This window comes from Triturus cristatus, chromosome 4_2 (assembly GCF_964204655.1).
Source record: "Triturus cristatus chromosome 4_2, aTriCri1.1, whole genome shotgun sequence".
Classification (NCBI taxonomy): domain Eukaryota; kingdom Metazoa; phylum Chordata; class Amphibia; order Caudata; family Salamandridae; genus Triturus; species Triturus cristatus.
Window position 1 is genome coordinate 210,766,116 of NC_140586.1, and position 15,569 is coordinate 210,781,684.

Genomic DNA, 15,569 nt, shown 5'->3' on the forward strand with positions numbered 1-15,569 from the left:
ACCTAGGGGGCAACAACACATGTAATGGGGTGTCCTTATGGGAGGTTACAAGAAGAGACCAGGCGGTACTAAGAAGAGACTACTAAGCCTATTGACCAATAAAAACCATTTACAATCGACAGGGACAGGAGCCAATTAAAAAGATGGGTGGGAAATGGGCGGAGCTTTATGCCCATATCCTGAATACAGCATGTCTTGAAGAAACCGCTCAAACGCTGCCTAGGCAAGACTTAAAAACAGGATCTTTTACAACATTGCACATTGCAGAGATGCTTGCGTGACCAGAAGGGGAACATGGCGGCGGGCTAGACGCGCTGCGAGCACCTCTCACCCTCCCGGCACCTCGCTCGATCCCTGAGCGCTACTACCGTAAGAAATGAAGACTCTCGTACCTGATTGCCGTGGGGAGACGGCTTGATCTGCTTGCGGCCTCCGGCATGGTTCGGCGCTGTGGCGGTTCTGTCTTCTTCCGCTCTGTGTGTTGTCCTCCCCGATTGCTGGCCCGCGTTCGTCTTGCCTTGCGCGGCTGTGTGCTGCGCGTTGAGGGTGGCCGACGCTGCTGCTGCTGCTGCCTCTCGCGGTGGGGAGTTGTGTGCAGTGGGGGGGGGAAGAAAAAAAAAACAGCGTCATCTCGCTAATAAATCAAAAAAGTAATTATAAATTCTTACTTTAGGAAGGAAGAAAAAGAAAAGAATATATATATAAGAACTAGTGACAGGACTTTCTACTTTTTTTTTTTTATTTGAAATTGACCTGCTCTACACTTTTTGAACCTGCTGTAGGCTTTATGCTCCATGTAGTTAGCGGAGCAATGCGGCAGGTTAGGCTCAGCCACGAAGGAAGAGTTTTTTTACTGGATTGCCGTGAGGAGAGGGGTGATGGTGGTTGAGACTGTGGCTTCTTTTGTTGGCTTTATCCTCTTGCCCCCCACCCCCCCCCCCACGGTCCTGCATCTTCTCTGATTGCCGGCCACGTCTCTCCTTGTGCTGTATGCAGAGGTCGGCAGATACTATTGAAACTTTTGGAACGGTGAGAAATGGGGCTGGGGCTGGGGATGTATAAAAAACTATTGATTTTCTATCGATTTATTTCCCTACATTTACCACTGCGCCGCTGTCTTGCACAGCTGGGTGCCGCAGGTTGTAGGAGGGGGGGTGACTGCTGCTTGGCTTTATTTGATTTCTCTTGGGGCAGTCATTGTCGCGGTCCCGGATTGGGACTTGGTGGATTGGGAGCTGGCGGAGCTGAGCAGGGAGTCTACGCCTGCTCGCAGCGGGGGAGGTCTACTCCAGGCTGCACCTGGGGTCCTATGTGACAGACGTGCAGCTGCAAGAATTTCTCTACGAGGTACACCAGGCAGAATTGCCTCCTTTAGACAGAAGAGAATCTGTAGCAGTAGGGGGGGTTTTCTCTAGGTTAAACCTGAGTTAGACTGCAGCAGCAGGAGCAGGTGCAGGAGTAGGAGTAGGAGTGCTTCCCCGGGCGGGTCCTATTCCGATTTTGCGGGTTTTTTGCAGGAGGGTCCTTTGCATGCTCATTTGAAATCTACCAATTCGCAGGGGGGCCTTGGTGTGAGCTATCTGATGACCTCTAGATGAGCAAAAAAAAACAAATAAAGGGGGTGGTAATCTGAGCTCCCCTTCGAACCTATTACTGAAGAAAGGAAGAACACCAGACACTAGGTTGTCTGCTTTGCCTCTTACTCTGCCTTTGTCTTCTCCACCTCCCCTAGTACAGAACTCAGACTGTATAGATAAGGAGAGCCATTCTGAAGGCAATACTCCACCAAATCTCCCTGACTCATATCGTTTACAGGATACAATTGGATTTCAGTCCTCGCAAACAGCCACAGAGGGAAGGGCCATAATCTCAGGCCACCCTAACAGATATACTCTACGCAATAAAAACTACAATCAAGTGGAATATTCGGAGGACGCACCTGTGATAAGAAGTCTTGCTCTAAAAAACCAAATAAAAAAGCTTCCGATAACTTAAAAGGAAAACATCAGCCTATTTTGTCTCGGTCTGTACAACACTTAAAGGATATTTCCGCACATAAAGTTACGCCTTCGTTAAGGTCTTTCTTTAAAGTGCAGGAAAAGAATACGCAACTAGCCCCTTCTACAGTATTGAAGGTGTCTCGGTCTGCCATAAGCAAGGGAAGTGGGAAGGCTCCACGAACCAAGATACTAAAAAATCCAGAGATAAAAATGGATAAAAGGAAAGTAACTTCGGCTCCTGAGGGTGCGGAGTGTGCCAATTTTGTCAGTATCACTACAGAAAATATGTTTGAGGCACTGGGCGAGAATGGCCGGGGCCTGGGCTTGATCTCTGCTTGCGAGGCTTCAAGTTTCACACCAATTCCTCCAGTAACGTCAGTAGTATTGTTAATGCCATCTGTCCCTGATCAACTGAATTTGGCGCAAATGCTAGATACTCTTTTTGTAGAAATCAGGAGCAAGTTTGCTATCTCAGAGACAAACCAGGCAAAGATTCAAGACTCATGTGAATCTCTAGAAACTAAAATGTCTGCTATTACCGAGGGAATTTGTGTAATGGAGGCCTCAATAGAGGCATTGAATAAGCAAGTGGAGCTGAACTCTATGGAGATTTTGACATTAAAAAATGGCGAAAAAGCCATGCTCGATAAGTTGGAAACCTTGGAAAATAATGCTAGAAGGAATAATATTAAAATAATTAATGTTCCGGAGGGTTCAGAGGGGGAGGATATTAAGATCTACATCATAAATTTGTTAAAAGAATTTATCCCTGCGGTAGATGTTAATGAGTTAGAAGCAGACATTACGAGAATTCACAGGGATCTGTTTTCCAAGAATCCAAATAGAAAAAATCCTCGACTAATCCTGGTCAACTTTAAAACAAATACTCTAAAAGATCGGAAGCTTTGAAAGCAGGAACTTTTACGAAGGGGGACTGGACTTTTAGGATAAGGTCAGATCTCTCAAGAATGACACAGGACCGACAATGGGAGCTGTGCAAAATTATTCCAACATTAAGGTCTCTGGGCGCCACGGTACAGCTGAGGTTTCCTGCTTTACTCAAAGTTATATGGAAAAACTAAATGTTTAACTTCAGGGACCCTAAAGAGGTAGGAGTCTTTATTGAACAAATTAAAGCTCAGGGATAAGACATTACATAAATTCATGATAAGTATAGGTTGCCGGTTGGGTGGGAGCTGTGCTCTTTGGGGGTAATTAAATCAAACCCATGAGGTTTGGGAGGGTTCCCGGGGGGGGGGGGGGGTGGGGAGGGACATACAAGTAGATTTTAATTTTAAGTTTTCACAGGGTGGGGAGCAAATTAGGGAAAAAAGAAAAAAATGTCCTCATTTACACACTTTTTACAAGATAGTTGTAATTCAGTTAGAAATGGCAGATGTCCAGAAGGGTGTCCTCTTGGGTCATGGTTAGGGTATGCCGACTCAACATAAATGACTGATACTAGGATTTGCACTTGGAATGTCAATGGCTTAAGGGTTCTAAGCAGGCGTAGGAGGATTTTTAAATATTTAAGGCTGGCAGAGTTTGATATAATGATCCTACAGGAGACCCATCTTACTTCTGAGGAGTGGGAATTGGCTGTAGTTAAGCAAAGGTGGATAGAGGCCTCACTTCACACTACACAATCCTTTTGTACCAAAGGCGTCGCCATTATGATTAAAAGATCCGCTAAAGCTATTTTGGGCTCTGTTAAGTTGGATAATAGGGGGCGGTAGATTATAGCGGATTTAAAAATACAAAATAATTGGGTGACTTTAGTGGGATACTATGGCCCAAACATAGATGATGAATCATCGCTAAGAATAATTTATAATCACTTAATAGATACCAACTTTCCTATTATCATGGGTGGTGACTTTAATGTCCTTTTAAACCCTGCTTTGGATAGGTCCAAGGGGGGAGAGTGATTTCAACGAAAATGGGTTCACTGATTAAAATTATTATGAAAGACTTAAATCTTGTAGATATCTGGAGAGAAAAAAATAAGGCTTCAACTGATTCTCAAAGCTTCACGTTTCATAATAAAAAACATAAATACCACTCTAGAATAGAGTATTTTTTAATAGATTCTAGGTTGATAGAATTGGTTAATCTAGTTTCCCATATCCCAGAGCATTTAGCAGATCATTCTGCGGTCCAGATAAATCTAAAATTCCCTAGATATGCAGAAATCAAAAGATGGACGTTTGACAGAGTTATTCTTAAAGATGAGTCAGCGATTGAGCAATTAAAAGCGGATACTCTATCTTTTTTTAGATAAATGATCAGTCCGCACCTTTGGAGATAATATGGGGCGCCTATAAGGCGTATATCAGAGGCAGAATCATTGGCATCTCGGCCAAGATTAATAAGGAAAAAAAAGGGAAAATTAAGGTGCTGGAAGCAGAAATTCATAGAGCCATGCTTAACCAAATAGCAGATAGAAAGAGTGCAGAATATAAGGAGGAAAGCCTCGAGCTATTATCTAAACAACAGGACTTGGCCGATTATCTCGACAATATCACTAAAAGTAGATGGGAAGTGAGCAGACTGGCGAACTATGAATATGAAGAGGGAAGTGGGAAGCTCTTGGCCTGGAAAGCTCGAGCCAACCTATCTAGAAATCTAATTAAAGAGATATCCAATCTAGAAACTGGGGTGATTTTCTCAGATAGGGTGAAGATAGAGAATGCATTCAAACTATTTTTTAAAGACCTATATACTGAAGATCTGGAAGTTAGCGATGCCCAAATTAAAAACTACTTAGCGAAAGCCTCCCTACAGACATTATCTGAAGATCAGACTCAACAACTTAATAAGAAGCTTTCATAAGCTGAAATTAGAGCTGTAATAAAAAACTTAAAGAGAGGCAGTGCTGCGGGTCTTGATGCAATCCCGAGCGAGTTTTACATTGCTCTCAATGAGACGCTTGCCCCGTTCCTAGGGAAACTGTTTGATAGTATCTTCTTATCCAACTTTTCAATTCCCAGTTCATGGAACGAGGCGGCTGTCTCTTTGATCTTGAAACCTAACAAAGATTTTAAAAAATGTGACTCGTACAGACCCATCTCCCTGCTTAATTGTGATTATAACATTTTTGCGCAAATTATAGCAGGGAGACTGAATGGTGTAATGGGGAAATTAGTCCACCCGGATCAAAAGGGATTTATTAGAGGTCGTCAACTGCATGACTTAACACATGAGTTGATAGGAGCTATTGACATCGCGTCAGCTAATAGCTTGCCACTTACCATCTTTGCTTTTGATGCGGCCAAAGCTTTTGACCGGGTGAGCTGGGCTTGCTTACACCATCTAGTTGAAGCAGCCGGACTAGGAGAAAATATTTTAAGAACTATTAAGAATATATACTAAACTCCAACAGCCAGGATTATAGTTAATGGGAACCTATCTAACTCAGTTAGTTTAAAGAGAGGCACTAGGCAGGGTTGTCCCCTCTCCCCTCTTCTTTTTGAGCTGTACATAGAACCACTGGCCCAAATCATTAGGGCCAGTGACAGCTTTCTCCCATTCAAATTCAGGGGTTGGTCAAAGAAATTAGCCCTGTACGCCGACGACTTGATGATTTTCACAAAAGAATCACCAGCGATTTTGCCGAAACTAGAACAACTACTTATAGATTTTGGGAAGATATCAGGTTACCAAATCAACTCACAAAAAACGGGGATTATGACATGGAATTGGCACTATAGCTCGCCCCTATAGCTAGGCATTCAAATTACACAGAATATAAATGATTTGGCCAAGGTTAACTTAGAGGTTAAAAAGAAGGAGATAAGAGCCTTATTGAAGTCTTGGAACAACCTTCCATTGTCGATCCTCGGTCGTTCTAACCTTGTCAAAATGTCGGTACTCCCTAAAATGACATGTATATTTGATACAATCCCCCTGCTATTTAGAACAGCTGACTTAAAAAATTGCAATCAGATATCAACAGCTTTCTTTGGGCCGACAAAGGGGTGAGGATCGCATGGAAGAAACTGAGATGAGAGAAAACAGCAGGGGGTATAGCCAATCCTGATTTTGGATTTTACAGCTGGGCTTTTCTTTTCAAGAATATGAGATCTCTCCTTCTTGACTCCACCTACTTTACGCCTTGCCTCTTAGCCATGTCCAATAGTGTACCGCAGGGGGGCGACGGGTTTCTTTTTAAATTTGGCCACCCAAAATACTTTTAAAAAGTTAAATTGAAGGTGATACGGTCGGCCTGTCAATTATGGCTTCCAGATTAGGAAGTTACTTAAAATTCCATACTATTGTCTTAACGCGCCTATATGGAACTCTCCAGGTTCTCCATTATGTTTAAAGGATAAACTATCTGCTCCCTTATGGAAAAATGGATTTCAGAAATGGGGCCAACTATTCCGAGAAAATAATCTCTTATCATGGGATGAGTTTAAGATTCATACAAATCAAAGGTTATCGAGATTTAAGTTCTACCAAATCTCCTGCTGGGATTCTAATCGGGAGAAAAATGAAATTAGTAATGAAGATCTGGAGAGCAGGTTTTTAGTCCCGCATCTCCAAAGAAAAGAAGTGGCGAATTGGTACTAGATATTGATTAAAGGAGATCCACCAGCACTGCCTATGGAGGAGCCCTGGAGAAGAGAACTGCCGCTCAGCGATATTTAATCTTTTTGGCAATTATCTATATGTATTTTGTGGAAGGCTGTCAAAGCTGCATCATTGAGGAGAAATCATCTGTTCACACTCCACAGAGCCTATTGGACCCCGAAGAGGCTCTCTAAGCTGGGAAGTGGAGAGAAGGTTTGTGTGAAGTGTAACCTGAGATGCGCAGATGATGTACATATGTTCGTGCAGTGTCCTCTGATCCAGGGCTTCTGGAGGCAAGTTGGTAAGATTATTTCTGAAGTAATGTGTCAAGAAATTCAGGTCAGCCTGGTATTAACTATTTTTGGAATTTTATCTGATGACAGTAGGACCATTAAACTGTTAAAGATCCAAGAATCATTATTGTTTGTTTTAATACTGTTGGCTAGAAGAGAAATCTGTTTAAATTGGATATCACCTAATTCTCCAGAGCCGTTAGATTGGGTGTCTTCTGTTAAAAGAATTCATAAGATGGACATGGCCTGTGAAGCAAAGAAAAGAACTAGGTTTTGGGAGCTTTGGGATAATTGGGCCAAATAATTTGAATTTTATAAACTTTTTAGTATTTATAAACAGTCCAATGAATATGAAGCAAGTGAGTTCCTGGGAAAATGTTTTTTGTAAAAACTATGTTGCGATGCCTTCTTCGATATTCCCAAGTGTCATGCGGTCGGCGTCTTGAGAACAATCTGGAGGTGGTAGGAGATCTGTAGGGTTGCATGTCTCCACCACTTGGTCCAGGAGGGTGCCATGGTACTGCCTTATGACCACTCACTTTTCTCTCTTCTTTTGTTTTTGCTTTAATGAGGACAAAATAAAAAAATTAAAACATTGCAGAGATGCTACCTGCTACTTGATATGCAGCTTCATTTAAAAGTAAATGAGATTTCCCCTCATGGGTAGGCCATCTGCTGATCTAAGAGACCAGAAATCTAATGATGGCTTCCCTACTTGTGTAGAACCTTGTTTTCCTCCCTTTAGGGCACTCATGCTTGCACACTGCACTCCCTCGCTTTGGCAAATTTATGGTTTCATTTTTACGCCCCAGTACTTTGACTTCACCACCCGCTACTTCTTCCATCAAAAATTCACTTCATTCTTCGCTGGAGTCCTCCTCTTTCGGCCGCTGTCAGAAATACCCACCACACTTAAGGGCGTCTGAGATACCTAAGCCTTGATGTAAATAAAAATCATGTATTATTTGACTGGCTTCAGTTGGTTGCACACCGGTAGAAATGGCGCTTGAGTGCAAGAGGGTTGTTTGCATTCAAAAGCTAGCAAAATTAAGTGATTGTGTTATCTCTGAGAGGAGAATCTTTCCATTACTCTGAGGGAATTCATGTCTAATTGTGTAGCAAGGACAACAACAAAAGCATACCAGATTCACTATGAAGTCATTTCAGCTTTTTATTAATCTTATTGAAAAATGACACGCATGTGGCAAGTGTGCCGTCATGTGAGCGATTGGTCCGAGCCCTACACCCGTACGAAGGCAGTTTTGGTTGTTTGCTTAATACTTTTTAAGGAAGGAGGCAATAAAAGAAAAGAATCACATTTGTTATTTTAATATGCATAGATGTACACAGTGTATTAATGAAAGAACCAAATTAAATTAATTCTGGATATTACAATCACAAATGAAAATTGAAGAATGGTGAGAAGTGTATTCATGGGCTTATAGTAAGTTAGAAATCTTTAAATGGTCTAGGAAAGTGACATCTTTTTTGCTTGTCTCTAGGCTGCACTGAAAACCATAGAGAGGGCTGTGGACAGTACATTGGATCTCCCTTCACTCTATTACCATCATCCACTGTTCCTCAAGTTTTTTCTTCACTATCCCCTGCTAGCAGATCGTTTTAGTCACTGGATCCTGGAACTTTGGCTGTCCAATGAAGATTATAGGCAGAGTGATGAGATGGACATATTGTGTGAACTTCCGAAACCAGCTGATTCTGCACTTGTTTCACCAGACAGTTTGGATGTCTTTCTTCAAATTTTATCTGATAACTCTACAGCCATACTGACTCTACTGGTAAGTAGGCATTCTGATCTGCTATATCAATACTCACCTTTGCCTAGATGCTCACATAATACAAAGCAATGGGCTAAAATGTATGTCAAGATATTTTGGCAGTGTCCCGCGTTATAATCACTCCCTGAATACCTTAACAGAATAGAGTTGCACTGTCTGATGTGTTTTTCAGCAAGAGGATGTGGAAGTAAATAATGTTCTTTAAAAAGAGTGGCTAACCTTACATTTTTTGGGTAGCTACATAAGTTGTCCATGAAAACCCTTAAAGACCTGAATTGAACTGAACAGAGGTTTGTGTGAGGTACTGGTACTTGATACACTGGTAAGCTTCATAATTCCCACTTAAACATAACCATGCCTACTTTCTTTGGTCAGCTTATGACCCCATTTTTTGACTTGATTGGTCTAGGTGAGATTCCTTATCAACCTGTCCCTGTGAAGCTGAAGTTGGCAAGATTTCTAAAGATTCTGCCTATTGTTTGTCACAATCTGTTAGCGACATCTAACCACATATTCCTTACCCTTCAATTCCCCCAGGCGTCAGACTGGATCTAGAAGATTTTTCGTGAGCAGTAGCCCTGCACGCTGCTAGGTGGCGTCAGCAGCTCCTTGTGGCCTCGTCTGTGTTCGAAGTGACGGTCTGCATCACCTATATATGCGTAACGTCGGTGCGCTGACGTCAGTTCTTTCCTTTCTGCACCAGCCAGTGCAAATTCGATATAAGAGCTACCTGTCTGTCAGTTTTTTACAAGATTTTAGCATTGTTTTGTTGTTCTTTTGTGATGTTTCCTACTGGTGTTTCAAAGAATGTAGTCAAGGAAGACAGGTTTTTAAACCCTGTGGCTCCTGTTACCATGCCAAGTCGGTGATAGACCCCCACCTTGTGTGTTTGTGGTGCTTGGAGCACGACCATGACTCCAATTTGTGCTCCGGCTGCCGGGCCATGGAACAGACGGTTTTGAGGGAGCGATCCCTGAAGCTGCTTGCGGCCCAGCATGAGACTCCATGGAAGTCATGGTCCCACTCGAGAGGAAGGTCTTGAGACTGTACCAGGAGTCCTAAATCCTCGTCATCCCACTCCAGATCGTCGAGTCATTCGGGTAAGAGGCACAAAAAACACAATAAGTTGAAGCACGCTTCAACTTCTCCTTGTCCTTTGGCTGACGCAACAAAGAAACATCACTGTTTGAGGCCTGGTTCCTCAGAACCTGCGCATGGGCCGATCCGCGCCTTCCTTTTTTTCCAGGAGCAGGTAATCCAAGAGGCTGGATAGTTTGGTTAAGAAAATTTTTTCTTCCGCCAGCCTTGCATTGTGGTCAGTAACCAATGCATGCTGATTGGGCCACTATTCCATACACTGTGGGAAATGGTTGCACAATTGCTGCCACAGGTCCTAAAAGAGGCCCGGGCCATTCTCTCTCAACTGGTTACAAACGGGAGAGATGCAGCAAAGTTCACTATATGCTGTGGCTTGGACACAACCGACTTACTAGGCAGAGTGATTTCGTCGACCATGCCACTCAGAACATCTGGCTTTTCTGGGGATGTTCAGGCTTCCCTTATGGACATGCCCTTTGATGGCACCCAACTCTTCGGAAATAAGGCAGACTCGGCACTGCAGCACTTTAAGGACTCGCGGGCTATGGCCAAGTCTTTGGGCTTCTTGGCTGCCCCATATCCCTTGTCTGCGTTTTGCTTCTTTCATGGCCATGAAAGGGGCTTTCAACTTCGCCAACCCTATCCCAGCCACTGAGCTGTGCAATCTTCCCTGCCTCTGCGTGGACAAGGGTGCGGTTCCTACCCGCCTTGTGCTGCAGCCTCCAAACCCTCTTAGTTTCGTCACTTTTAGATCATGGGCCTCCAGTTTGTGGCAGGATTCGCCATCACAGTCCATAACCTCGGGCAGGTGAGCACTGCAGATCGTCCGAAGGGGCTACTCCCTCCCCTTCAATACTAACCCTCCTTTCATGCCTCCATCCTATAACTGGCTGGTGGAGGATCATTTATCTGTGCTCCGGGAGGAAGTCATGGCTCTCTTGGCTAAGGGAGCTATAGAATGGGTCCCTGTGGCAGAAGTAGGCTGTGGTTGCGATTCCTGCTACTTTCTGGCTCCGAAAAAACGACAAGGGCATTCGCCCTATCCTAGATCTTCAAGCCCCCAACTACTTCCTCAGAAAGGAGGAAGTCAAGATGCTCACATTGTCTCAGGTCGTGTCTGCCCTTGACCCAGGAGACTGGATGGTAGCGTTGGGCTTGCAGGATGCCTATTTTCACATTCCAGTCATGCCGGCCCATCGGCATTACCTGCAGTGTACGGTAGGCCATGAGCATTTCCAGTTCACCGTGCTCCCTTTTGGCCTTACCAGCGCCCCTTGAAAGTTCACCAAGCTGATGGCAGGGGTCGCAGCTCATCAGCGCAGATCGGGAGTGCCAGCCTTCCCCTATCTCAATGACTGGCTGCTGAAGGCGGGTTTGCCCCAAGCTGTGATCTCTCACCTCCAAACTACGGCAGACCTCCTGCATTCGCTGGGGTTCACTATCACCATGCCAAAGTCACACCTGACTCGCTTTCAGATGCTCCCTTTCATCGGAGCTGTTCTAGACAAAGTGCAGTTTCTGGCTTATACTCCCTCCTGAGTGGAGAGTTCAGGATATTCAGGCTATGATACCAGCTATGTTTCAGCCTCTATCCTGGATTGTTGTGAGACTGACTCTGAGGCTGCTGGGCCTCAAGTCCTCCTGCATTGCATCCTGCTAGTGACACATACCAGATGGCATATGCAGGCTTTGCAGTGGGACCTGAAGTTCCACTGGGTGCAGCATCAGGGAAATCTCTCCAAAATATTCCTGATCTCGGAGGGAACTGCAAAGGATGTGCAATGGTGGCATTTGGGTCAGAGGGAGGCCCTCTCCTTTTTCCAATCAGATCCCACAGTAGTGACAGTTGCGTCACTCCTGGATGTGGCAGCCATCTGGGAGAGGTGAAGTTCAGAGGACTCTGGTCTCCGGCGGGATCCAGACTCCACATCAACATGCTGGTGCTCCGGGTGATCCGATTGGTATTGAAAGCCTTTCTACGCTCTTTCAAGGAAAGGCTGGTACAATTGTTCATGGACAACACCAGAGCCATGTGGTACTGCTACAAAAAAGGTGAGGTGGGGTTGTGGACCCTTTACCTGCATCTATTGACATGGCTAGAACAGCAGGGCATATCCCTGGTGGTTCAGCACCTGGCAGGTTCCTTGAATGCCAGGGTGGATGATCTCAGCCGTTGATGCCTAGCGGATCACGAATGGCATCGTCACTAGGAGTTGGTGCAAGGTCTCTTTCAACAGTGGTGAGAGCCTTAGTTAGATCTCTTGCCTTACAGTGAGAACACACAATGTCAGCAGTTTTGATTGCTGGAGTTTCCAAAGCAGCTCCTGCTCGGCCTCCTATACACCTTCCTGCCCATACCACTCCTGCTCAGAGTTCTTAAGAAGATCAGGAACGACCAGGCCCAAGTCATTCTTGTGGCTCCCAACTGGGCATGGAGAGTCTGGTATCCCGAGCTTCTGAACATGAGCATCAATCCTCCGGACTTTTGGACTTCGCCTGGAATGAAACTGCATCAAGGAAGACTCCTGCTGCTCCTGGTCTCGCTGTTCTGCAAGTCTTCTTCGTTGTCTATGTCTGTGCTTCTTCCAGGATCTTCAACAGACCTATGGGCATCAAGGACACCCAAAGTAATCTCCATGGTGTGAAGGAGTCCCTCCCCTGCATCTGCAGGAACTGCAACAAAGCTGACCGGGCTGATGCTCCTGACTACCCATGGATTTTGAAAGGCCCAGCAACACAGGTTGCGGTTCTGCAGCTGCCTCCCAGCAAGTTTGAGGCCAGTATCCTTCTTTGGAACCACTGGAACCGAACCCCTGTGCACCTCATCAACTTGGTGCTGCCAAGGTTGTTGACTCTGCACTCCAGAGATCTTCAGGCTACAAGAAACTCCAGCATATTTTCCTCACCCCATCCTCTGCATCGTGGATCTTCATCTTTGGTGAGCTGCTCAAGGTCCTCATGCGACTCCTGTGCCTTTGGCTTGTGGGGCCTCTCGAGGGTCTTCTGTTGCTCAGTCGGCTCCCCTGCTTGCTTGGGGCCTGCTCTGACACTCTTGCACTTGGTGAGTCCATTCAACCTTGCTTGTCCCAACATTGCTCCTTCTTCATTTACCACGTCTGTTGCTGCTGCCAAGCCTTGTTGGTGCTCCAGCCAGACATCCTGGTTCTCGACTACCGACATGGGAAAGCTCATGCACTGCCCCTGGTCTTCCCGAGCGTCGCCTGGTCCTCACAGCTGCAGCGACATAGTCACCGTCATCACACCTGCATCTTCAATCATCGGTGGGCATTGCTCTTCCGCGCTTCCTAGTCACCTCCGAATGGCATAGACTCTGTCCCCTCTGCTTGCAGGTTCTTCTCATCAAGAATCCACCCTCGGATTCGACAGGACTCTTGCCCAGTCTTTGCCAGTGGCATCTTGTCTGAAGTCCTCCATTGTGGTCTATGGCAATTTCCTTTGCACCTATGCACCCGGCTTCCCTGGTATAGGTATCCTGGTTCCTGGGATACCCACGGGTGGGGTTACTCTCCAATCTTCTGTCTTCCACAGGGTTTCTTCAGGGTCCACCTGGAAGGGTCCTTCGTCTTTAAAACTGCAGCTGCCTCTTTCCTTTGACTTCTATTGAGTATGCGGCTGTGTTTCAACTCTGCATACAGCCTCCGTGGTGTTCCTGGGTACTTAACCTTGGGTGGTTCCTGGTGTCTCCAGCTCTTCTGAGTCTCCTGATCGAAATCCCGACAACGGTTGCAGTTTCCATTTCACTTTCTTAGTATATGGTTTGGTCTCCCATTGGAGACCACTATGTATTGTGCTTACTTACCTCTTGCAATTGAAGTATTATTGTGTCTTTGTGTTGATTTCTTCGGGTAGGAGAAATACCAATGTGTTGTGTAATAAATAGATATATTTTTCTAAGTACACTGTGTGGTTCTTTTTCATTTAACCTACACTACATGATTAGATCTGGTAAAACAAGCTGCTTAACACTCCTGGACTAAGCCTGAAGGCTGCTTTCCACAGCTACCACTTAGAGAGCTTATTATGGTTGTCTAAGACCACTAAAAGCACCATAAGGGTTATCTGGATTAGTGCAAGGTGCCTCACTTAAATAAGTGTGCACCATATTCTAAGCCAGCCTCCTACATTGGTGTGGAGCGGTTGGGATTAAAGCCTGCACTGTTTTACCAGTGAATCGGAATTTGCCTAGTAACATGACGGTAAGTTCCAATTCTATTAAGGACACGGAGGCGAGGATTATGCTATCTCTCTTCGCTTTATTAGAAATAACAAACACACAGCAGCCAGAGAGATACGTAAATATCAGTGTAAAACCATAAAAAAAAAAACTACAACTCCCTACAACCAGGGATAAGTAGAGTACATTAGTCCATCAACTATTTCCATAACATCCTGTAAAGTCCTCTGTCCGCTCTCATTCCTCCTCTTTCTTCGCGCAAGTCACGCCATTTCCTTATTGGTCTTGCTTGGATCCATCATTGCCTAAAAGAAACCAAGCAGGGAGGTGAGAACCGTGCGAACCAAACCGTGCATATTACGCAAGGTCACAGTAGAAAACACATCAAGTGAAACAAGCATGTCCCGCCAATCAAGGTCGAGAAAATAGGTACTTACTGCCATACGGGGGGGTTCGCACCAAAGGTGCCCCGGGCGGGATAATCCTCGCCTCCGTGTCCTTAATAGAATTGGAACTTACCGTCATGTTACTAGGCAAATTCCGATTCTATGTCAGGACCGGAGGCTTCGGATTATGCTAGTTCAAAGCTTACTTACCACTAACTGTGCAACATTAAGGACTGGCTTAAAATAAAACCTCTTGAAGGTAGAGTCGGACGACCAGTCCGCTGCTCGCATTAAATCCTCCAAACGCGCACCTAGGGCGAAAGCCTTTGAGGCCATAGCACCTCTGGCAGAATGGGCACCAAATAATTTTGTATCAATGCCAGCCTCTTGCATAACCCATCGCACCCACCTGGCAATGGTGGGAGAAGAGACTGCTTTGTGTGGTTTCTTGAGAGCTATCAAGAGTTGTCGCTCGCCCGGCGGGCGGAGTTCCTGCGTTAAATCTTCATATGACTTTAAACAATCTACCACACACAGTTTGGGAGAGTCCCGGAAAGCCGGGTACGTTACTGTACGTGAATGTGACTTGGTTCTGCGTCCGATCGTAAAAACAACCCCTTCCGGGGAGAAAACCCGCGCCGAGACGTCTAGCGCACGAACATCGGAAACCCGTCTGCAGGAGACCAAGCATAGAAGCATAGCAAGCTTGGAAGACAATTCTTTCAGAGAGAGGTATCGATTAGATTGCCAGGAAAGAAACAGATTCAAGACTCTGTTGACGTCCCAAAGGACAGAGTAACGAGGTTCTGGGGGTAACGATAAACGCACGCCCCGTAAAAGTCTGCAGACCATCGGATGTTCCCCAACAGGCGCTCCGTCTAGAGGCTCGTGACCGGCAGAAATCGCCGATCTGATAGCGTTAATGGAGCGATATGCCAAGCCGTCCGACGCCAAATCGGCGAAAAAATTCAAGAGGGGAACGATTCCTGCGACCACGGGATCCAGATCCCGTCGAAGACACCAACGAACCCATCGTGACCACGCGGATCTATAACGTTTCGTGGTGCTGTCTGCCCATGCCTTTGACAGGAGGGCCTCAGCCTGTCCCGAAAGTCCCGGCAGCGACCATCTGCGCCTGAAAGACGCCACGCCATGAGTCTGAGCGTCTCCTGAGTAATCAGGGGATGAAGGTTCCCTTCTGGGTTCCGAAGAAGTTGAGGATACAGGGG

General features: G+C 45.5%; 1 protein-coding gene across 1 annotated transcript in view; it reads left to right on the top strand.

The window, feature by feature from the left end:
* The window catches only part of MEI1 (meiotic double-stranded break formation protein 1), a 2,222,673-nt gene that overhangs the window by 1,339,005 nt on the left and 868,099 nt on the right, over positions 1-15,569 (top strand). Inside the window, exon 20 of the mRNA XM_085599901.1 lies at positions 8,368-8,661. Within this exon, the coding sequence (XP_085456027.1) occupies positions 8,368-8,661 (294 nt within the window). The remainder of the gene's footprint in view (positions 1-8,367; positions 8,662-15,569) is intronic.